Source organism: Heterodontus francisci, chromosome 23 (assembly GCF_036365525.1).
Source record: "Heterodontus francisci isolate sHetFra1 chromosome 23, sHetFra1.hap1, whole genome shotgun sequence".
NCBI lineage: Eukaryota > Metazoa > Chordata > Chondrichthyes > Heterodontiformes > Heterodontidae > Heterodontus > Heterodontus francisci.
The window spans coordinates 55,573,866-55,599,463 of record NC_090393.1 but is presented as its reverse complement, the minus strand read 5'-3'; the positions used below and the strand labels follow the sequence as shown (position 1 = coordinate 55,599,463).

General features: G+C 42.6%; 1 protein-coding gene across 1 annotated transcript in view; it reads right to left on the bottom strand.

The window, feature by feature from the left end:
- Positions 1–287: 287 nt before the first annotated feature.
- Positions 288–25,598, bottom strand: part of LOC137383015 (peptidyl-prolyl cis-trans isomerase FKBP8-like) — a 44,399-nt gene continuing 19,088 nt past the window's right edge. The window contains exons 3-8 of the mRNA XM_068055604.1: positions 25,481–25,489; positions 23,189–23,401; positions 20,224–20,396; positions 19,376–19,453; positions 13,921–14,019; positions 288–1,280 (exon numbers count right to left, since the gene is read on the bottom strand). Of these exons, the coding sequence (XP_067911705.1) occupies positions 1,167–1,280; positions 13,921–14,019; positions 19,376–19,453; positions 20,224–20,396; positions 23,189–23,401; positions 25,481–25,489 (686 nt within the window). The 3' untranslated portion in view covers positions 288–1,166. The remainder of the gene's footprint in view (positions 1,281–13,920; positions 14,020–19,375; positions 19,454–20,223; positions 20,397–23,188; positions 23,402–25,480; positions 25,490–25,598) is intronic.

Genomic DNA, 25,598 nt, shown 5'->3' with positions numbered 1-25,598 from the left:
GTGTGTCTGGGTTTCCATTCATGATTGTGGAATGCCATCAAACTGCCCTGCAGTGTTGTACACTCTTTATCTTGCTGTTTGATAAAGGCAGCTCAGGACTAACATTATCCTTATTCAAAGGTACTCCGAAACATAGGTTGAGATTTTTTTTTTAAAAAGAGAACTTCCAGGCATTGAGACACTCTGGGAACAATTCCAAACTTTTTTTTATTGAATTCAACCTTGTGGTATATTTAAATATTTACACTAGTCATGGACATGCTCTTTACAGAAAGGAACTGCATCATTTTAAAGTAAAATGCACACATTGATAGCGTCCTAAGGATCATTCAATGAACCTAATTAATGAACAAAATAAATCATGGCTTTGGTAAGAAATGTTGATTGAGCAGGCAAACATAAAATGTGTCTTAAAAATTGGTGTGAGCATGGACTGAAGGAAAAAAAACTTACTTTTAAAAACATCAGGCCAACCTCTGTTCAAGGGTTCTGCCTAAATGCTGCACAGAGAATACTGGATACCTGGTACAGTTACATAGAGATGACTGGATAACTTGCAGGGAGTTACATAGGGGTGATTAAATAACTGGCATTGAGTTACATAGGAATGATTGAATGAATGGGATGGAGGTACATTGGAAATGGTAGATGGAAATAAATTACATTGAGAATGCTGCGTAGCTGAACTATCTATGCAGCTATAGGTAAACTCGAACCAGAAATAGATACATTTCCACTTCATTAAATATATAATATGTTCAGTACAAACATGAACTTTTATTATGGCCTGTGCCCCTTCTCTCTTTGTCTTTCTCTCTCTCTCTTTCTTTCTGTCTCTCTCGATAAGGTATTCAGTGCAGAAGCAAGGTGTCCGGTCCACAAGGTAGGATGTTCAATCCAGGTATAGGTGGATGTTCAATCAAAGAATATGTTGTTTAATCTAGCAACTGACTTAGGTGTAGATTTAGGTCAGTGGATTTACATATCAGTTTAATCATTGCTCTTCTTCGTAGATTATAGGCTAGATATTACTGATGGCCACGTTAGCGGACAAACTGGGCATCTGTAAGACATTCCTTTGTCCATTGTTTTAATTGGGGAATTAAACAAGTTAAAATCGAATTGTAGGAGTGGACAGAGGCATATCACACAAACATGCTGAGCATTCATCCACTAATCGTGTCAACAGGAATTCCTAGTTTTCTCAGTCTGGACACAGTAATACCTTTAAGGGGATTAGGTGTATCTCCTACTACGTGCCTGCAGAAAATACTCAGAATCTGAGAAAAAAAAGTTGCACAATCATTACTCAAAAGAGAAAAATACAGTTCACGCTATATACTGGCCCCTATAAACTGTTTCTAGAGTCGGTGTTGATGACAGTTAACAAAGTTCTAAGTTTTTTTCTAATTGCTCTTTTACATATATATGATTTTCTGTGCAGGCATTGATTTCGATAATACCTAATTTGTGTCCATACTGGTCTGATCTGACTCGAAATACCTCAGTTCCGACTAAATACAGAATGAGATATGATTGGTATCAGTACAGCAATGTGGCATTGGTCTCATATGTCAAGCTTGTAGCTATCAAGGGAGTGAGTTTGAGTATTGTGCCTGCAGCATTAGTTACCCCAGTTATGCAGTCTAGAATCAGTCTGTGTTACAAAGTTACACACAATTTCAACATGATGAATCATAATCTAATTTCTTTGTCTTTTAAAGAATAACTCTTAAATATAAATTACCAAATTGCATCAATTTGATTCTCTATATTTCTTTGTAGACACTAGACAGGGCAGGTCGAATATAGCTCAGCAGTTACTGTATGGACAGGAGAGTTGCAAGATAGGTTTACATGATGAATAGGACTAAATGATAGCGGTTACACATGGGACTGAACTGAATGAGGCATATCTAATATGTGTTTATAGTGTTACGGACAGGTGGGAAATGGCATGTGGGTGGTTCCCACTGGTTACAACCCAATTGACTATAGGTAGTGTTTTATATAAATTATTGTTTCAGTCCCTGTGTTTTGTTGGTCAAATAAACAGACAGTGACAGGTTTTCTTTTGAGTTTATAAACAGAAGATTAAATATTTATTAAACAATAATCACCAGAAATGTTCACAACACCACCCACGCACACATTCACTCTCTCATGCACACTGAAGGAAAGATAGATAGAAGGTAAGGGTAAGAGTAGTTAAGAGTTCAAGGTGTAAAAGTCTGCTGTTTACAGGAAAAACCTGTGGGATCCTCTTAGAAGGTATGCTTTAAAGCTACAGGCCTGTTTGCTAGTCGCCTTGCCCTTGCTGGGTTGCTGAAGTCTCCCAGCACTCAACACTTCAGTTTGAAGATGGTGCGGGTATCTTACTTCAATTTTCACAGGTGGAGGAGTTTTCAAAAGGCATTCTTAATTCTCTGCTGCAGTTGGTTGCCAACTCTCCTCAGCAGGGTTCAACCGTCTTAGCTGGAGTAGAACTCTCTCTCTCAGCTTTGAGCTGGAATTAAAGATGGCTTTTGATGTTCTCTCTGTGGCTTGAGATCCCAGACTGATCTTGATGATTGATGTTCTGAACTTGAATGACTGATGACTCCCTTTGCTCTCCAAAAGGTTACCTTCAAAGGTTAATTCATAAAGTGTTAGTTTTGCCCATGTGACTTTAGGCTTCTGTTCCTGATGGGCTGTACAATAGCTTCCGATGGTAGCCCATTTTGATAAGACGAGGGCTGTTCACACTCTATTGTGGTAAGTGTAGCTGGAGATGTAGAGTCTGTGAATGTCTTTGTTTCAGCTCATTTTGTGGCTAGCTCACACCCATGTGTGATGAGCAGTCTCATTTCAATACAGACAGGGTTAATGAGTTTTAGTTCTTAGCAGACATGGATGTGTATTTTAGTGTAGAAAATGCTATTTGTCATGTGACTGTGTCTTCCATCTCGTTGAAGACAAAAATGTACAAGTCTTTTTTTAAATTGTTCAAATTTTTTTTATAACTCTCAGTTTATTTTTATATTTTCATCGCTGCCCTTCTCATGAGCATGGCAACAGTTACTGTTACTGTCTGGACTGGGCAGGTACAACATCGATTTAACCGTGACAAAGTGTGCTGGGAAGAAGAGGTGGTTATTAAACAGTTATTAAATTGATTGGACAGAGGCAGTACAGGTATAAGAGCTACACATTGGTTGGGGTTTTCCACTTTCTGTGAACACCAGTCCAATATTTGTTGCCCATTCATTTTAATAGACAGAAAATCATGGAAGCATTGTGTGTTCAGTAGAATCCATAGTCCAGAATTAAAATAATTTTCAGGGATAGCAAAAAGGTAATTAACCAAAGATGTCTATTCCATTTTTAAATTGAGAAATCCAGCTGAATGGCAAAAGCCCATTCATTACACAGAACATCAGCAGGGTTGACATGTGTAGCAGAGAAAATCATGTAAATCAGGACATATGATTAGGGAATACTGAGCTTGGGTTTTACAAGCCTGAAGGGTGTAGGAGACAGGAAAGAATAATGGAGTCAATGAAATCTAGCTTTGAGATTTTGGGAAAGAATGGGTTTTTTAGTAACTTTAGAAGTAGGTTTAGATTATGATTGATCAAACCCACCTTCACCCCATTATATCCCTCAATCCTCTCTCTGTAGAAGATCAATTATCCCTTTCATCCAAAGACGATTTGTTTAATCTTGATAAGATTTAAACTGTAGCTGGATTCAACTGTATCAAGTGCTTGTTTATAATTTCATATTTTCATTCTCGATTAAACTACATTCTGCTCTTGACCATGGATTATATATTAGTAAGAAAATTGGAGTGAATCCAACAAGGTATGATGGAGTTAAAATGACATTTTTCTTTACTTAAGTCCTTTTTAAAAACAGGAGTTTCTGTCAAAGTAGAAGAATGAAATAAACAGACAAATAACAAAGAAATCCATAAAAATGGCTTTGTATCCATATTTACCCTCATGCAACACAGAGGCAGTAAATCCTGAAGGCAGAAGATTCTGAATGAACAACATACACCAGTTAGACTTCTTAAATACCTTGAGAAGAGCTTGCTTGAAACAGATAATTCGGCACCCAGACCCCATTACAATAAATAAAAGGCTGAAAGTTGTCTTAAAAGTTTAAACTAAAAATAGACTTAAGTTTTGAAATGACATAAGATAAACTAACATCCCTTGGCTCACTTTGATGCTTAGGTATTAGGAGAGAAGTTTTGCCCCAGCTTTTAAGATTAATTGCAAAAAAGGATTAAATCAGCCTATGAAAGAGACAGACTCAGACTACAGTTGAAAGGGGGAAAAAACTAAGATTTCAGAGAACTCAGGTCAATTCAGAAGAGATATTGCAGTATTTTTTCATTCATGAAATGTGGGCATTGCCGACAAGGCCAGCAAATATTGCCCATCTCTAATTGCCCTTGAGAAACTGGTGATGAAGTGCCTTCTTGAACTGCTACAGCCCATGTGTTATAGGTTCTCCCACAGTGCTGTTAGGTAGGGAGTTCCAAGATACTGACCCAGTGACAGTGAAGGAACGGTGATATATTTCCAAGTCAGAATGGTGTGTGACTTGGAGAGGAACTTGCAAGTGATGATGTCTCCCTGCACCTCCTGCCCTTGTCCTTCTAGGCCATTAAGGTCGCAGGTCTGAAGAGTGCTGTCGAAGAAGCCTTGGTGGGTTGCCACAGTGCACCTTTTAGATGGCACACACTGCAGCCATGGTGCGCCGGTAGTGGAGGGAGTGAATGTTTAAGGAGGTGGATGGGGTGCCAGTCAAACGGGCTGCTTTGTCCTAGATGATGTCAAGCTTTTTGAGTGTTGTTGGAGCACCCATCCAGCCAAGAGGGGAGTATTCCATCACACTCCTGACTTATGCCTTGTATAATAAATAAAAGCAAAATACTGCAGATGCTGGAAATCTGAAATAAAAACAAGAAATGCTGGAAATACTCAGCAGGTCTGGCAGCATCTGTGGAGAGAGAAACAGAGTTAATATTTCAGGTCAGTGACCCTTCATCATGCCTTGTATATGGTGGAAAGGCTTGGGGAGTCAGGAGGTGAGTTACCCACTGCAGAATACCCAGCCTCTGACCTGCTCATGTAGCCACAGTAATTATGTGTCTGGAAGAATAGAAAAGCAGAATATTATTTAAATGGTGAGAGACTACAGAATGCTGCAGTACAGAGGGATTTGGGTGTCCTTGTACATGAATCACAAGAAGTATGCAGATACAGAAAGTAGCTAGGGAGGCAAATGGAATGTTGGCCTTTATTTCAGGGGATGGAGTATAAAAGTAGGGAAGTCTTGCTACAAGTGTAGAGGGCATTAGTGAGACCACACCTAGAGTACTGTCAACAGTTTTGGTCTCCTTACTTAAGGAGGGATATACTTGCATTGGAGGCAGTTCAGAGAAGGTTCACTAGGTTGATTCCTGGGGTGAAGGGGTTTTCTTGTGAGGAAAGGTTGAGCAGGTTGGGCCTATGCTCACTGGAGTTTAGAAGAATGAGAGGTGATCTTATTGAAACATATAAGATTTTGATGGGGCTTGACAGGGTAGATGCTGAGAGGATGTTTCCCCTCATGGGGAAATCTAGTGCTAGATGGCTCTCCCATTTAAGATAGAGATGAGGAAGAATTTCTTCCCTCAGAGGGTTGATAATCTTTGGAATTCTCTTCCCCAGCAAGCAGCGGAGGCTGGGTCATTGAATATATTTGAGGCTGAGTTAGACAGATTTTTGATCTACAAGGGAGTCAAGGGTTATGGGAGGCAGGCGAGAAAGTGGAGTTGAGGCCACGATCAGATCAGCCATGACCTTATTGAATGATGGAGCCGGCTCAAGGGACCGAATGGCCTAGTCCTGCACCTATTTCTTACACTCTTATGATGGTGGGGGATTCAGTGATAGTAATGCTGTTGAATGTCAAGGGTAGGTAGTTAGACTCTCTCTTGTTGAAGATGGTCATTGCCTGGCATTTGTGTGATGCGAATGTTACTTGCCACTTATCAGCCCAATCCTGAGTGTTGTCCAGGTCCTGCTGCATGCGGACATGGACTGCTTCATTATCTGAGGAGTTGTGAATGGAACTGAACACTGTGCAATCACCAGCAAACATCCCCACATTTGACCTTCTGATGGAGGGAAGGTCATTGAAGCAGCCGAAGATGGTTTGGTCTAGGAGACTGCCCTCAGAAACTCCTGCAGTGATGTCCTGTGGCTGAGATGATTATCCTTCCACAACCCCTACCATCTTCATTTATGCTAGGTATTACTCCAGCCAGTGGAGAGTTTTACTCCTGATTCCTATTGACTTTAATTTTACTAGGGTTCCTTGATGCCACACTCGTGGCCAAATAATTCTGTAATATGCTAGACGAAGCAGGCGAAGATGTCTGATGAACAGCGAATGACAGACAATTGTAAAGGATTCCTAGATGGCGCAATCTAGGTGAGGAAAGAAAGAAGGGGCCTGCATTCATATGGCATCTTTTGTGACCCCATGATGTTCCAAAGCACTTCATGCCAAGATTTACTTTGGAAATGTAGTCATCATTGTAATGTAGGACAACGTGCCAGATAAATTGTGAGGTGCCATAACCAGTCAGCCACTGGAAGATGAAATTAGATTGCTACTGGAGAGCATTCAACTTTAACCCAACCACTTCTGGAGCAAGGATCTCATAAGCCATTCTACCAGTACCATAGGCAGAAATTGAGAACACACAGTTGATATCAGTTATGCTGCTATACAATTACAAAGCCTGCACATTTTGAAAGGAGTTTCATTATATTAAGCTGAAACCAGCTAAGGCTATGAATCTGCTGGTGAATGAGTTATGTTAAACAAAGGTAAACTCAACTAATATTGCACTGTTGTAATTCAGAAACTGTGATGTGATGATTACTCTGATAACGATGCTACCAACATGTATAAAGTTAGGAAAATAATATAGAGCTAAAAAGAATGATTCCAAATTCCCATCAAGGAGATACAATTAATGGAACACAGTTTGGAGAATTGGAGCTAGAGTGTTGTAGCCCTGTCTCTGCCACCTTTGAGTACATCTCCCACTGGATGTGTGGGATGGTGGAATTACACTTAGAGAGCAACTATCTCTTGCTTATCATTTTTTGATCTCCAGTGAGCCAAAGGATAAATGATTTTCGACCAATACTATATTTTACTCAAGCTGTTGGCAGAATATTTGATCAATTCACGTTATTATTCAGGCTGGTTTAATGTACAACATCCGAAATGTGCCAAATCCAGCACCCTAAATTAAACTCAAACTTGTCATTAGCTGTGGATATTGTGACTTGAGAATTTTTCAGCTAATCATCCTTTTCTTAATGTGTGCTCAGGTGCCCAAATTCTAATTTTATATCTCAACTGAGGCTCAGGTGAGAACACACGTTAACCATTCCTGCAAAATTGATCCCATTATTCAAATAACAATTGTTCTTTGTGAGCACTCTAACAATCACCACAGTATTTGATATAGGAAAAATTAATTAATCAAACATACCTAAATCAGTCTTTGAAGGTTCAGCAGCTCTTTAAATCTTTTGGCATTCTTCTGGCTTTTCCTGCACTTCTGAATGATTGTTTCTATTTTCAACCTTACTATCATCAGCCTATGGCAGTAAGAAATAAACTCCTTAGGATAGCCCCTGTTAAAGATATATGCTGGCCTAATTCCTTCTACAGTTACCGAAATCTGACTTTGTCACACACATTGTACAGTTCTACTATGTTACTATGAAAAATGCAACACTAAACAATTGTTCAAAATGGATTCACTGGATGTGTGCTCCGCATCATTAACATGCTTTTCTTGCACAAGTCATTAAAGAATGTTACCATATAATCCTCTGAGAGATGCAGCAAGTCAATAATGGAAAACCAGTTCATTCCTGGTTCATGAGACAGATTAGGTAGATGCTTGACTTTAAATATCTTATAAATTTTGACCTTTCTCATGAGGGTGATGACTGTCACTGGGGCAGAGTTCCACTGATACCATGCATTCCCCAGTACCTTGTCCAAATGCCCATTCATGTGCCAGTTTAAACAATGAGCATTGGCAAGCTACGAACTGTTTTCGGTATTAAAGCCAAGTTCAACCTGTCCTCATTAGTCATACACACACACTTTCCAGGGATAGCAATCAGGAGCAGGAACAACAGCTGATTTCCCACCCATCTCTGACCCACACTCCGCTTTCCACCACCAGCCCCCACCCCCCCACCCCACCCTGACCATCCTATAGCTCAGGTTACCTCAGCCAATCGTAGTACCCCATATACTGCACTGGCTTTGATCATCTAATTTAGCTGAGGCCAGAAATCAAATCTGGAACCTTCTGATGTGCAAGACCACGTGCAGTAGCTCACACAGACCTCTGTTTACCCAATAGGCCATCTGGGAAGGCTGGCTTTTCATTTCTGAATCACTAATGTCTCAGCATGAAAAATGGCTCCGTCGAATGTAGGTTTCCAAGACTGTCCCTTTGGGATATTGAGGTTGGTGGTTTGGCAATTTTTTCTCCAACCCGTAGGATTACATATTGCACATACACAAAAGGGTTCTTGATAATCAAGTCATTTCTTCATTGAGAGTTACGACTAAATATTATATGCCAAGGGTCTGAGGTTTCTTATGGGCTGCAATGCAATCTGATCTGATTATATCAAAAACCACACGAGTAAAATTTGACTTGCTTATCACATCACTGCATCTTGATATTTTGCTGCAACATGTAAACGCAGAGTGGAGCTTCTCCAGTACAGAAAATATGGTGGTCTGTGTGATGAGGATTGTAAATTCCCCAATTAAAGTAACCAGGCAACTTATGAGCAACAAAGCTGTAATTGAGATGAACAGCCTCTTGAGCATAATGTAACCAAACTGTATTAATCTCAAGAAAATATTCCATTTGTAAATGCATGTGTAATATGCTTCATTTATGTGCGGACACATGGATTGTGAAATGAGAACAAGATACTTTTGATGCTTTTCTTGACCAAATAACCGACAGCACACTCACCATCTATCCTTTCATTATGTGATGAGGACAGAGAAAGCAACATCGCATGTGGAACTACGCAGAATGGGAAATGTGACATACACTGTGTCCATTGCAACAACAGATGCCTGCAATGTAACGCTTATTCCCATGCATGAAATGAGAGATAACAACAACTTGCATTTATTTATTACCTTTAATGTAGAAAAATGCACTGAGGTGCTTAAACAGCAGTGTTATGCAATCCATTTTGCAAAATGAATTTTACCAACCAGAGATTGATGCAGCACAGAAGGAGGCCATTCGGCCTATTGTTCCTTTGCCGGTGCTTTGATGGAGCTATTCATTAGTTCCACTCCCCTGCTTTTTCCCCATAGCCCTGCAAATTTTTCTTTTTCAGGTAGATATCCAAATCTCTTTTGGAAGTTACGATTGAATCTGCTTCCACCACTTTTCCAGGCAGTGCATTCCAGATCCAAATTACTGTTACTGTGTAACATAATTTCTCCATATCTGCTCTCTGGTTCCTTTGCTAATTGTCTCAAATTTGTGTCCTCTAGTTACCATCCCTTCTTCCAGTAGAAACAGTTCCTCCTTATTTACTCTGTCAAAACACTTCATAATTTTAAACAACTTGTCAGGCAAGCACCCCCCATCCCCACCTATCAAGAATGAGGAAAATTAATTTTGCCACATGAACATTAAAACTTAAAATTGCAAGCCCCTGACTGGAGAGATACATTAGCATATCAACAGACAAGTACTTCAAAGGACAAAGGACAAATGCTCCAATTAAATCCACGTTTGATTACCAGATGTTGAAGGTGGAAAGGCTAGCATTCCAGTTTAACTGCTAAGACGGCTGATTACACAAACAGACGTGGTCAGACCAGTTTCGTCACATGGCTGGCTGACTGTTGGAATTTTTTGAATTTGAACTTCCAACTAGGAATTTGAAATCAGAAGGCTGTTAGCTCCTGGACTGAGAACACCTCTCTCCTGTCTTCTCTCATCTCGGTCTCACCGGCTTCAGAAATCATTGAAGACATATGGACCCCATGAAAGAAAAGTCTCCTACAGTGAACAAGGTTTAAGAAGAATACTGGGCCCCAACGAAAAGTAAGAGCTGTCTACAATCAAGGACTGTACGGCGAGCTGGAAACAAAAACAGTAACAAGAAACCCCTTTTTACAGGCTGCCTCAAACCTCCCCATTTTCTTTTTCTTCTGCTCTTTTCTGTCCCTATTTGCATGTGTGTATCGCGTGTGCAAGCTAGCGTGGGCGCGTCATATACCTGTAGGCATTAACCGTATTCGAGTTTAACTTTAAGGTTTAATAAATTTCACTTTTCTCCTTTAAACTGAAGAAAGCCTGTTTATGCTCATTTCTTTGCCTTACAATTGGAAAGTGGTGAACAAGGATCCACCAAGGGGGAGCTCAAAGCACAGTGTGTTTAACATCAAACCCTGTTACAATAAGACCAGGTGAAGAAAGTAACAGACCCCTAGCCACCTTTCTCACCAGGTTGGAACAAACTTTATCAAATTTCCTCTAATTTTGCAGTACTTTGCTTTCAACTTTCACATCTTGTATTGATATCATGTCTAAAAGAAGCACCTACATGGAAGACAGAAAAATGAAAGCCAGGCTAAATATTAAGCATGCAGGAAAGCTACCAAAAGGGAGATCAGAAATGCTGAGGTAGTATGAGAACAAAATTAGCATAAAAAATAGAAAATAAAACGCTTTCTATAAACACTTAAGTAAAAAGAGAATAGTCAAAGTAGGGTTAGAGCAGCTATGAGGTGAAGGACGCAAGTCTGTAGCAGGCAGTGAGGAAATGGGAGAGATATTAAATAATGGCCCAGATTTTACTCTCAGCAGTGAATAAATAGCTTTTGCCATTCACCTCATGTACAGTTGCCCAGAGACTTTAGGCAGGCTTGTCAGTGGCATTTTCCACTAATCCACCACTGTCTGTTTCAGTGTAACCTCACCCCCATGGGATCTGTAGTGTCCATGAATAGGGAAAGCAACAGTGAGGATCTTCAGCCAATCAGATTGAAGTATCCTCACTGAGACGTGCTGATTGCAAACCAGGAAGTAAAAAACAGGAAATATAAATTACATCTAAATCAAGCACAGGAAGCAAAATGAAGATTGGGACATACAAATGGGATTAAGGGAGAGAGATAAAAGAGATAGACAAAAAAGTGAAAAAAGATCTAATTTTAATTTTTCTTTAAATGTGCAACATTAATTTTCTTCTGCAGGAATGAGATTCCATGGCCGGACCCAGTGGATCGGATGGTGGCGTGGGCGCGGCGTAAAATTGAGTGGCAGGCTCCAGGAGGCCTACCCGCCCCGATTCCACCTCTGGACCAGTTTACAGCAGTCAGGCAGGGGGTGGGAAACGGCCCACCCACCCGAGACCAATCAAGACCCTTAAGTGCGCCCATGGCAAGCGGGTGCAATAGCTGCCAGCCTTTCCGCACCCCGGTGAGGGGGGGGTGGGTCGGGTGGGGGGCATGGCAGTCGGGCATAGGGTGCCCGATTGAGGTCCGCCCCCGCCTCCCAACCCACCCCCTGGACCCAAGACATCCCCCTCCCCCAAACGACCTGTCCAGCCTCACCAGGGAAGGACCGATCCCGCTGGTGAGGCATGCCCCTACTTACCTTCCCTCCTCGATCCATGGCGTCGGCTAGGCTGCAGTCCCAGCAGTGGCCACTGCTCCCAGTTGTGCTGTTGGAACTAAGAGCTGCCGGTCCGCTGATTGGCCGGCGGCTCACTGAGGCAGGACCTCCTCCCTCAAGTGGGTGGAACTCCCGCCTCGGGACAATTAAAGCCTGGAGATCCGTAAAATAGGGGATGGATGCCCAGGCTAGGTGGAAGCAGGGTCGCCACCGACTTTCACGTCGGAGTCCGGCTCCCATCCATCCACCGTAAAATTCCAGCCTATGCTTATAAAAATAATTGTTCGGGGCCAAAGGGGCTGTTCAGCAGTAATTGTCACTTATTATGCTGTTAAGAACTGACTTACTCCTGAATACACTAGCCCTAACTTTTCTAGCCATTTTTAGTGTGGAATTAATGGGTAAGTGTCCTAAATTCACGCCATTACAGTGATTTCAGTGCCAAATCGATCGAGGACTGCAGGGTATATCTCTGATGGCAACTTCTGGATCTCCACATTTAACTGTACATGTGCAGATGTGAGAAGTTGCTGGCAGATTTACCCTGTAATAATGCTGAGCAATGATAGCATTGCTGTTGTTATTACAGCAAAATCTGGGCCTATATAACATAGCCTCACCTTTCACAGAGGAGATGGATATTGAGATTATGGAACTACCAGGGCAATTAGATAGTTACTGGAAAAATAAGAATCTAAAAGGTGTGGGGAGTCAGCCGGGATTAGACCAGATGATGTGTGGAGAAAAACACAAAGGTAGTTTTTATGGGACAAATTGGCGCAGCGGTTAGCACCGCAGCCTCACAGCTCCAGGGACCCGGGTTCGATTCTGGGTATGCCTGTGTGGAGTTTGCAAGTTCTTCCTGTGACCGCATGGGTTTTCGCCGGGTGCTCCGGTTTCCTCCCACAGCCAAAGACTTGCACGTTGATAGGTAAATTGGCCATTGTAAATTGCCCCTAGTGTAGGTAGGTGGTAGGAGAATGGTGGGGATGTGGTAGGGAATATGGGATTAATGTAGGATTAGTATAAATGGGTGGTTGTTGGTTGGCACAGACTCGGTGGGCTGAAGGATCTGTTTCAGTGCTGTATCTCTAAATATAAAATATAAATATAATATAAAATAGCCTGTTTCTCTGCTGTAACATTCTATGACTCTTAATATCAAGAGGAAATGAGATGGAGATTAGATAAACAATCCAAGACAATGATCTTCATGCAATCCTCTTGTGAATTTTTGAGTTAAGTTTCTGTGGCGCTTCTCCCGATAACTTTGGCAGAAAATACGCAGAAACCATGGAGAAATGGCGCAGGGAAAATTTTGAAGGACAATTGTCTGAACAGCCCCCTTCCCCCCTGCCTCACCCTCTGGGTGATTCAATTCTGTTGTGCTGTGCAAGCAGAGGGATGTTCAGTCCTGGGGAATTAGACACTGCCATAGGTGTCAGCTGTGGCTTAGTTAGTAGCACTCTTGCCTCTCAATCAGAAGGTTATGAATTTAAGTCCCACTCCAGGATTTGAGCATGAAAATCAAGGCTGGCACTCTAGTGCAATACTGAGGGAGTGCTGGACTATTGACGGTGCTGTCTTTCAGATGAGATGTTACTATCTGCCCTCTCAGGTTGATGTAAAAGATCCCATGGCACTATTTCAAAGAAGAGCAGGGGAGTTATTCCCAGTGTCCTGGCCAATATTTATTCCCCCAGACGACATTGTAAAAACAGATTATCTGGACATTATCACATTGCTGTTTGTAGGAGCTTGCTGTGTGCAAATTGACTGCTGTGTTTTTTTACATTGCAACAGTGACTGCACTTCAAAAGTACTTCATTAGCTGTAAAGTACTTTGAGACGTCCAACAGTTGTGAAAGGTGCTATATAAGTGCAAGTCTTTCTTTTTTTCTTTTATTTCAGGCACCTAGTACAGCCTGAAACACAGCGAGCTGCAGAGTAAAGGTGCTTCAACTCTGCTCCAACATTTACTTATTGTAAGTAACACATCATTACTTAAGTTATCTGAAGTTATTGTAAGGTTTTACTGTTGTCTGTTGGCAGGTTGCCCTATTATGGCTATGAGGATATCAAAACTAACAGGTAGAAGATGTACCATATGTGACTAACCCATTTCATTCACATTATATAGCAAAGCAAATACCATCAGTGAGTAAGTGTGAACTTACCAAGAACAGTGGACATGCATTCACTGTTTTAGAATTGCTGGTACCTTCTGATTTTTCTGCCCACTTGTCAAAAACAAGCTTCATTTCCCTCTCGATTTCCTGCAGGAGCAAACAGAAATTGAACACATTAGATTGCCCTTTGTGAGATACAGTTTAGCAACAAATTTTATTGCAGTAATGTACAGATATAGTGGTAATTTCCCGACTATGAGCCCCTGGCGGTGAGACTCGTTCCTGGCGGTGAGACTCGCCACTGGCATTGCATATCAGAAATACACCTGGTGAACACAGCTGCCTGGCAGAAAATCACCCCTATTATGTTGTTGTATAAGTGCGGCCAAGGATTTGAAAATGATTTTGAGTGTGAAACAGTTGCAACATCATTGTCTGTGAATTTACTGGAGTCAGAATTCTGTTTTTGTACAGATCAGCACTTAGAGAGATTGGGAAGATCCAGTGCTATCATAATTACTTACTCTTCCTACAAAAGCAGACAACTTGAAGTAAATATGTGGGGATGGATTTTCCACTTGCTGCCCAGGCGTAAAACTGGCATCGCAGATCAGCCACCCATTTATAGAAACTGCTTGATTCTCATTGCCATTGATTTAGCTGAAGGGAGGGCCCACCTGTAATAATACTATTCTTAAATTGCTCAGCAATGATTTTGTCTTTTAACCTTAGATGCCCAAGTGAGAGTGATGTTTATAATGTTACCCCTGATGAGTATGCAATTCATGATTCTGCACCTGACAACTATGCTGTCTATAATTATGCTGTGTTTGTTTCTGTGATTCTGGCTGTAATGAGTGAATTCTCTTATTCTGACCCCAGTGAATATGCTCTCTAGTGAGTGTGGTGCTTAAAATTCTGCCCCTCCTAAGTCTGTGGTTCTGACCATGGTTAGTGTAGTGTCTGTAGTTCTGGTCCTAGCTAGTGTGGTGTCCATGATTTTGCACTGCACGTTTCTTTTGGTGAGGGACTAATGCCAGTAGCAACTTCAATGGTGATGTCAATGTGGAAGCTGTAGACAAAGCAGAAACATCTCTCATATTCACTAAGACTGGCGTGCATGGATTCTTTGAGGTCCATAATCCAAGTGTAAACCTGCTTTATAATTCTGATGGGACTAGATAACATAGACCAAGACAAGCTACTTCACTTTGTCCAGCACAGTAGAACCAGAGAACATGGCCTATGCTCTAAGGGGGGATAAATTCAAACCTAATCTGTTTCAGTGATCAAGTGGTCAATCTATGGAACACAGTGCTTGGGGAGATAGTGGAAGGAGATAATATTGATTTATTCAAAAGCAAAATAGATTTCTTTCAGAAAATAACATTTTGGGATACAATATTGAGTCATTTGAGACATGACATGTGGTAAGTGTAGCATGTTTGGGAGGAACAGGTAACTTTGGATCTATGATTCCCAAAGCTGTCCGTCAGTGGGGTTTTTTGTGTCCCGTCTGGGTCCATTGTAGACTAATAAATAGAGATTGATAGCTGCGATTAGTCAACGACTCCATTATCGTTGTATCATATGACTATCAGAATGGTCAAAGGGAAACTAGAAAGACCTTGGTCTTTTGTCATCTAGCAATTCCTATCTTCTTATGACTGGCTTTGACTTGCTTCAACAAAGCTGAAAAGATAATGAGAAAGGAAAGGTTCAAAGTTCTTTTAGAGACATTGTCTCGCAATTTTGTAGAGGTTCTCCTGATCTCCTGTTATGACTTCAGTGGGAGATTGGCAGGGTCCCCAGACAAACAAAGTAAATGGTTTATGCCATTTCTCTGCTAGTTCCAACTGAAATTACTGCATGAGATTGGGAGAGTCCTCAGGGAATTTCACAGTGACACTGATTATTTTACAAACAAATTTTTGGGCTTTTCGAGGCAATGACCTCCAGTAGAATAGACAGCAGCAGTTGAGTGATAGCCATGCTAGCAGTAGCTCTGTGGGACCACATTGCCCTGAATAAATGGTCACAGACACAGCCTCAGAAAGCATTGAGCCTCTCATGACTGCAGCACAGCTCATCTCTGACACTGTAGTGGATACATTGCAGTCAGCCACACGAAGGAGAGGGCTTTCTGAATTCCAGGCAGCTTTCCCATTGGTTAAGCCGACAGCCCCACTGCTGTTCCCTCAATACTTTGGCATCGGGCTTATGAGAAAGCAGTATCTCACACAACAAGAAGCACTTCAAAACACCATAGGAAAATACACTATATATGTGTCAAATCACTTGCGCTACAATGTGATATGCACTGTAGCTTCACAAACTCATTCACTAAATAAAATTACAGCCATTCGACTATGGGCTGAATTTGGCGAGCCCGTCCAGGGTCCCAGCAGCAAACCTGGAAGTGGGTGCCGTCCCCACTAGTCACATGTACACGCGGCCCGCCACAATCATGTGGCAGGCGGCCAATTATAATAATGGAGGGGTGGGGTCCGGCCAATCCCGCAATGGGGGCGAGATTCAAGGTACCGAATATGGCGTCAGATGACTCCGGAGCAGGTGCTGGTACCATATAAAGCCCTGCCAGCCCTGCTTGTCATTGCTTACTTATACTCATTTGCTGTTTCGTGGTCTATGCTGAAGCTATTGTTGGAGTAACTCCTGGATCCCCACCCCCCAGTGAAGGATGCCGCAGGATGGCAGAAGCAAGGCACAGGGTGGCCCCATGGTTTAGCGATGCCTCCCTCTAGATTCGCCTCCAGGCTGCAAGGGAAAGGTGGGAGGCCTGACTGGTCAGTCTGGTAGCGCACATAGTGACTGGGCCTCTTAAAAAGGGCAGTGGTCACCTGCTTTATGCAACTGTGGGCTGCTGCCCGGGAGACCCCAAACATTTCCCCAGTTGATCCCAGAATGATCCAGATGCATAAAAGTTAAGTGCCATGGTGATCTTCAAAACCACAGGCATAGGGTGACCACCGAATCCCATAGGTCGCAACTCTTCCTGCAGCGTGGTGCATAAGTCAGTGGCGGCCTCCTTGGAGAGCCGTAGTCTTCACTGACCATGTCACTCGGACATATGGAGGTAGCTGATTCGAGTTCGGTACACTCTCTGTCACAGGTGGGCCCCTCTTGGCATGGCCGGCTGCTGCTGCTCTCATTGGGGAGCTTCAAGGGCAAGCGCAGCCGCCTCCTGGCCCTCCCTCCATCAGAGGCGCTGCATCATGCCACGGGGGGTCCAGAAATACAGGGTGTATGAGACCCATGCCAATGATCAGTAGACCTCCAGAGTGCTGTCCTTGCAGAGATGAACCGGCCTTGGCAGCTTTTCCTTTGCTAATCCTCTCGGCTGTCTCACTAATGGCCCTCAGTGCCTACGCTTGCTGAAGGCCAAGCCTCTCACCCAGCAATATGGGCACCTGACCCTCTCATCCAGCAGTATGGCCACCCAGCCCTCTCACCTGAGATGAAGCCCCCCTGCGAAGACCACCCGAGAACAATCCCACCCGGTACTGCCATTGAGTCCAAGCCTCCCCACTAATGTCACCCGAGACCAAGCCCACCCGGTACTGCCATCCGAAACCAAGCGCACCCATACAGAACGCACAGCACTGTAGGCTCACAATGGCCTCCACTTCCCCCTTTTCCCCTATGCAGTGCTTGTCATGGCTGCCTTACCGTCACGGCATTGAGGCCTCGCCTTGGTGTCGCCAGCTTTCAACAGCAGGGTATCTGAAGGCACGTAAGGACCGCCCGTCATCCACTTAATTCCAAGCCCCCCCATTGAACTGCAATCAATTACATGCGAATGTCTTAAAACTAGCTGTTCTACAATTTAAATTGCAGTCCCTTTGTGTTGGGGTGGTGATGTCGCCTTGGTGCTTTCCCGCCGCTGACTGAATCTGGAACTGGTGTCATGACATCTCATTTCTGCACGGATGCATCCGACGCTGTTCTCCTGCCCCCCACGCCACCTTTCCCACTCCAAACGGCCACACTAAATTCAGCCCCATATGTGCAGTCTGTCATTCCTTCAGTGTGCTGAAAAAGGAGTTTGTTGTTTCAAAATACACCAAAAGAGGGAGGTGTTAGCCACAATTAAACAAATAAAGCATTCAACAGTTCCATCTATGTATATCATTAAAAAAAAGTCAATTCACCAGTTGCTGAACCTTGTTTTCTGAGAGATGATGCGTTCAGTTCCTGTCAATAATAGAATCTCATTTTCTGGAAACTGGTGCTGCTAAACATGTGATCATTGGCCTCATTGCTTCACGGTGTCTTTCACATTGTTTGGTTCAGTCTTCATCTAAATGCCAGTCCTTAATTATGACCACCACCAAAATAGAGTCATAGAGAGATACAGCACTGAAACAGGCCCTTTGGCCCACCGAATCTGTGCCGACCATCAACCACCCATTTATACTAATCCTACATTAATCCCATATTCCCTACCACATCCCCACCTTCCCTCCATTCTCCTACCACCTACCTACACTAGGGGCAATTTACAATGGCCAATTTACCTATCAACGTGCAAGTCTTTGGCTGTGGGAGGAAACCGGAGCAGCCGGCGGAAACCCATGCCACACCCGAGGATTAGCATGAAGTTAGCCTGAGCTGAGGAACCCTATAAGATTTCTTGCAGATTATACTTTTACAAGACTTTAACACAAAAACATTTTGGGCATTGACACATTTCAGCATGGGAGCAAACCTGAGAGCGATGGAAGAGCGGTTCCTTATTGCTTGCTAATGGTTTTAGTCACGCCTACTTTTCAGCCTAAAGCAGAAAATATGACCATTAGAGCACATGCTCATCAGGTGCAGAATCATTAGCTGCTTTTATATTGCCACTGTTTTAGTTCTGATTCTGTGAGACTATGATCCATTGTCAGATTCTGGCAATTATTCTACGATTCTGGGAGACTACAATTCATTACCAGTTCTGTGAAATTACACTTTGGATTCTAGGTACTAGCATCCATTGCCAGCTCCTGGATTATCCCTGTCTCCTAGACCCACAAATACTGGGTCTACCTTCTACCACTGGGATAAAAGAACTGAATTTAATGGTGTGGACATTGGGAACCAGCTGAAGGATGTTAGTCAGTCAGAATTTGAATCAAAACCATGCCAGTATTAAAGTAGCTGTAGAGAACACATTCACCAGGGGCAGAGTGACTGTGCCTTCTGCAGGCACAAAATCATAGATGAGTACATTCATGACAGACAGAATGCAGTCACACAATATATACGCACAAAGGGTAGAATCATAGACAGCACACTCAGGAGCAGCAGAATGAGGAAGAATGTTCACCAGGAGCAAACCACACTGACCAGGAGCAGACTCAGAGAAAGCAGGGATAATCAGAGACAACACAAGCATGAGCAGCAAATTCATAAACAGTACGATTACTGCCTGGGAGCTGCATCATTAAGAGCTCACTCTTTTGGTGCAGTATTAGAGCATCACTGAGATCACAGTCACCTGATTTGCCGGCTCCACTTGTGAAGCTTTTCTAAGAAATTTGATTGAGAGGAAATACTTCTCTTGCAGTTCAAGCACCTGAAACAATTGGAACAACATATTTAGATGCTATACATTTCTACACGATTGTTATACCAGCAGCATTTTACACAAGGAAAGTAATGAGATTTAGTATAGATTGGTTTTTCATGGTGAGGAGCTGTGAGTGTGGTTTATTGATGCCCTCTCAATTGAACAATAGCATCAACAATCACTGCATGAACTAGAAAGCTATTCAATCACTTGGTTCACTCATTAAAAAGTGTCTGCTTGTGAGAGATACCAGGGCACAGCCGGTCCCCATAGAACTGGCCGGCATGGGTCATTTTATTCTGAATTTCAAAGGGGTTTTCTTGACCTTGAGATTCGCTGCAAAACAGCACCAAACTCTTTACAAGGAGAGCCCCATCAGAAAGTGAAGATGATTACCTATAGTAAATGAGTAGCAAGGCAAGTATATGGTAATTTGACTGATGTGCATAAGATGCTTTGTCCATTGAGCTGCCAACTAAAACTACCTACCTAACTAACCACCATGCCAGTGTGAACATTGTCAGCAACTTTCCCTGCTTTAGCTTCAACATCTTCCTACTGTTTTGCCAACAGCTCACACTGTTTCAGTTAATGGTCCATATTGGTTATTTCATTAGCACCAACCTGTGTATACACCCAATTTGTAACCCTTACCCCTTGGTATATGTTCGTAAAGAGTTCATTTCATCTATGCCTATTAAAAGTCCAAGACAGAAACTTTTAATCAATGAGTAATCAGATCTGTGCAACTAATTTAATATCAAGTACAGGCCTACCTTGCCCTTCCTGAACAAGGCCTTGCAATGCTGTGGCTGATGCTGCAAGACAATATCGCAGCAGGAAAAAGCTTCCTCTAAGTTTCCAGTATTCAGGTGGCAGGCTGCGATATTACTATAACATTTCACTTTCTCATCAAGAAGACTTTTCTCATCTTCATGGTCGAGGACATCTGGAACAATAATGCAGTCATACCTCACTGTCAGCACAGCATGCTGGGGTGTAGTCAGCAATCACACCTAGACTAAATCCCATGACATAAGCCTAGATTGAAAACACTAACATTAAACTGAACTGAAGGGTGGACTTGTGTTAGGGCCTAATTGTCTTTGTGAACCTCGTGGCTTTTGTCCATAATAGCCTATAAGTTGGAGAACATAGACTAATGTTGGGCAGCTACTCAAGTTACATCATTCATCTGCTCCTTCAGCTATGGAAGTCCTCAATCTCAATGTCAAAAGGTAATGGAATATACTTGTAAGAAACACAGACGGATGCTACATTGCATCATTTTGGAAATACTGCATTTCCTTCACAGGCTTCTCAGTTCTCAGTGCAGATACTATTAAAATCAAAGCCAAGTTTGGGGTTCAAAGGCATTGAGGGATTGCTCCTCTATCTCATTGGACTGTGCAGCAATAACAACAATGACTCACAATTATAAAGCACCTTTAACAGAATAGAATTCTGAAGCATTTCACAGGAAGGCAGGAATAAAAACCAACAACAAGCTGGAAGAAAGAGAATAGGAAGGGTGACCAAAGGTCAAGCTGAAGAAATGGCATCTGAGGAGGTTTTTAAAGGTTGTGAGAGAGATACAGAGGAAGAGAAGTTTAAGGAAGGAGTTCAAAAGAGTAACATCCAGGTGGCTGAAGGCTATGCCAACAGTCATGGGTTGAAGAAAGAGATTGGGATTCAAGGAGAAAGAGGAGAGAGGATTTGGATGGGGATAGAAGGATAAAGAGTCATAGAGTTATACAGCACAGAAACAGGCCCTTCGGCCCATTGTGTCTGTGCCGGCCATCAAGCACCTAACTAATCCCATTTTCCAGCACTTGGCCCATAGCCTTGTATGCTGTGGCATTTCAAATGTTCATCTAAATACTTCTTAAATATTGTGAGGGTTCCTGCCTCTACCACCTCTTCAGGCAGTGCGTTCCAGATTCCAACCACCCTCGGAGTGAAATTTTTTTTCCTCAAATCCCCTCTAAACCTCCTGTCCCTTACCTTAAATCTATGCCCCCTGGTTATTGACCCCTCTGCTAAGGGAAAAAGTTTCTTCCTATCTAACCTATCAAAACCCCTCATAATTTTGTACACCTCAATCATGTCCCCCCTCAGCCTTCTCTGCTCTAAAGAAAACAAACCTAGCCTATCCAGTCTCTCTTCACAGCTGAAATACTCCAGCCCAGGCAACATCCTGGTGAATCTCCTCTGCACCCTCTCCAGTGCAATCACATCATTCCTATAGTGTGGCGACCAGAACTGAACACAGTATTCCAGCTGTGGCCTAACTAGCATTTTATACAGCTCCATCATAACCTCCCTGCTCTTATATTCTACGCCTCGGCTAATAAAGGCAAGTATCCCATATGCCTTCCTGACCACCTTATCTACCAGTGCTGCTGCCTTCAGTGATCTATGGACAAGTACACCAAGATCCCTCTGACCCTCTGTTCTTCCTAGTGTCCTACCATCGGATATTCCCTTGCCTTTTTAGTCCTCCCAAAATGCATCACCTCACAATTCTCAGGATTAAATTCCTTTTGCCTCTGCTCTGCCCATCTTACCAGCCCATCTATATCGTCCTGTAACCTAAGGCTTTCCTCCTCACTATTTAAGACACCACCAATTTTCGTGTCATCTGTGAACTTACTGATCATACCTCCGATTTTCACATCTAAATCATTAATGTACACTACAAACAACAAGGGTTCCAGCACCAATCCCTGTGGTACACCACTGTCACAGGCTTCCACTTGCAAAAACAACCCTCGACCATCACCCTCTGCCTCCTGTCACTAAGCCAATTTTGGATCCAATTTGCCAAATTGCCCTGGATCCCATGAGCTCTTACCTTCTTAACCAATCTACCATGCGGGCCCTTATCAAAAGCCTTACTGAAGTCCATGTAGATTACATCAACTGCTTTACCCTCATCTACACATCTAGTCACCGTCTCGAAAAATTCACCAAGTTAGTTAGACACAATCTCCCCCTGACAAAGCCATGCTCACTATCCCTGATTAATCTCTGCCTGTCCAAGTAGAGGTTAAACCTGTCCCTCAGAATTTTTTCCAATAGTTTCCCAACCATTGATGTCAGAAGGATGTTAGAAGGAAGCTGAAGAGATAGCGCGGGGCAATAGCATGCAGGGATTTATAGATGAGCACAGGATTTTTGAACTTAGCATGGTGGAAATGAAAAGCCAGTGTAGGTCAGCGAGGATGGTGATAACAGCCCTGAGATGCTGCACAGGACATATGTGCAGCAAAGCTTTGGACAAATTGGAGTTTATTGATGACGAAGGCAAGTACAAGGATTTCAGCAACAGAGGGGCTAAGTTGAAATTGTCTGTCTTTTTTTTTCATTGTTTCAGATATAGAAAAAAGGGGTATTGCTGATTGAAAAGGCAATTGCAATGCACTGCAGTATTTTGAACATTGCCTAACGGTACCTCAGATGCATCAATACATCTAAAGTTATTTGTACATGTGGTCGTTGGGGACTGTGGGTGGAGCTCTTAGGGTTGTAGGTCTATGTGTGATTTCAGGTGAAAGGAAGAACTTGCATTTATATAACACCTTTCATGACCTCAGTGTTTAGATTATGTGCATTCATGGGCTCAGGACGGTAATGCTAATGCCATTAACGTAAGTAATTTTAAAGTTTCACGAAACATTGCTGATCATGAATACAGTTCTAACAGGAAATATAATGATTCCAAGAAAAATGGTTCAATACCTTTGGTGTTTGCATCTATGATGGTCAAAGCATAAGTGTAGCAAAGGATTGCCAGCTTATAATTCTTGCTCTGGAAATAGCAGTTGCCTTTCTCCCGCTCGTTCCTGATCATTTTCAGCTGCTCAGCCTTGGGCTTCACCTCCAGACGAGTTCCACTGACTGATAGGAGGTGAACCTCTAGGAGGAGTCTGGATCCTGGTTTCACTTCTGAATCTTCACTGCAAAGCAATTAAGAACATGACTGGAATTGACTTTCCTGTGGCGATGCGTATCCTGCTGGTTTGGTCTGCTGAATCTTACCTTGTGTTTGCATATTATGAGTATTAAAAGGCCAATACTGCCACCACACACTCATATAGGAGCATAACCACAGCAAGAGAGTTCTATACAAAGTATGTCTAAACCTTCAGTTTAACAGCACAAAACAAAATAATAGAAAGTAACCAAGAGACAGGGGAGGTGAAAAGGCATCTTTAGAAAATGGAAGGTGACAACATTAGAATATAGACTTCTCATTTGGTATGAGCTAGATGGACCAAGTGCCATTATCCAGGCTTTCTAAATTCTTCAGTGCTAGAAATCTGCAAGCAAGACAAATTCAAAGAAAACAGTGTGCGCACGTTTTGCATTTAAAAGTGCAGAACTATGTGAATTCAAATTAAATTAGATAACTGTTTCAAAGGAATAATAAGACCTAGATAATAACACACCTGGTAGGTGAGCAATAGAGCATAGGATGGGTACTTAGGCAGATCAGCCATTATCTCATTGAATGGCAGAACATGCCTGAGGGGTTAAATGGCCTACCCATACTGCTATGTACCCGTGCCATAAAATGATTATGGCTGTAAGACACATACTTAAGTCTCTCACCTAACAATTGAGAATAAAAAGGAGATAACGCAACAGCACAGTCAGGTGTATGAACTTTACACAATAAACAACTTATAGTTATATCGCACCATAAAGTAAGAAAACATTTGAAGATGTCTTTCTTTTTTGGATGGCTGTTGCTATGCAGATGGGACTTACTGGTCTCTTTTAATTTTATATTCATTTGGGTGTCCCTGGCAAGATCAGCATTTATTACCCATCCCTAGTCGCCCTGAGAAAGTTGTGATGGGTCTTTTTCTTGAACCACTTTTAGCAGTTTGATACAACTGAGAGGTTTGCTAGGTGACTGGACCACTTCTCAGTTGAAGAGGCGACCAGCAGCTCGGCAACCTCGATAGAAGTAGCCACTGCTGAAGCTGCAGGAAGAAGGAGAGGGCACCTCTATGCTGAGGTGCCCTCGAAAGCAAGGTAAGATACTTTATTTCCTGTGCCAGGGTCACATAGGCATCTCCCAGCAGCAATGCTGTAGCTGAGGGGGCAGCCATTGCTGCCGGGGTTGGGGAGGCTCTGTGGGCCATGGAGCAGCAATAAAGGAGTGCCCCTGCACCCTCCACCTCCCTCCGCCCGCTGCCCCATGCTGGGAAGCTGCTGGAAGGCAGCCATGGTTTACCTGCCGATGTCCTCACGTGGCGGCCCCTCCTGACTCTGGTAAAGTGCCAGCAGAGATGGGAAGTGACCAATAACATGCCACTTAATTGGCTTAATTAGCCTCCCATTGGGCAGCTGCACTGCTGAGATTCCCACCGCGGGTAATATACTTTGGCAATGATAAGTAGGGCTCCCCTCCCGACACCTTCTGCCACCATTTTACGAGGTCTCCTGCCTCCCAGCCATCTCTAGAGGGCTGGTAAAATTTAATCCTTGAATTGATATGATTACATTTTCACATATTCTACACATCAACACCGAGTGGCAAATCACAAAAGTGAAGCAGGGATATATTTTGATATTTACAACAAGCCACTCTATCTGTTCATGTGTGACTATTTCTCAGGATCTGAGTTACTCATCAGGTCTGAAAAACTGAAGCATTAAATCAAGAGGAACATAATTTCCTGCAGTGAAAATATCCCATAAAGTGAAACAAAAGCCCTTCAGTTTGAAGACTGAGTTTGAAGTTTGGTCAATGCTTGTTTCTCGTACAATCACATTGAATCATGTCGAATGCGAATGTGTTTGTATGAACAACAAAGGTTTGCAAATGATGGATTACTTACTGTTGCTGGTTGAAATATAGCCTTTTCCAAGTGTTATGACTCGGAAAAAGTAACATCTAACCTAACTATTTCTACTTACCTAGTTCTATGTCTTGAATAATGTATCTAACTATACACATGTAATCCTTTCATACTTTTAAAAATCTTCAGTCCTAACTCCTCTACCGAAAATAGACTCAACTCTTTGAGCCTATCCTGATAACATAAGAGCCTTAACACTGTGTCTCTTTTTGATTGCCCTTCTCTGTACCTTCCCTTGAGAGCAGAGAACATTTCAGACAGGTAAGCAGAAAGATACA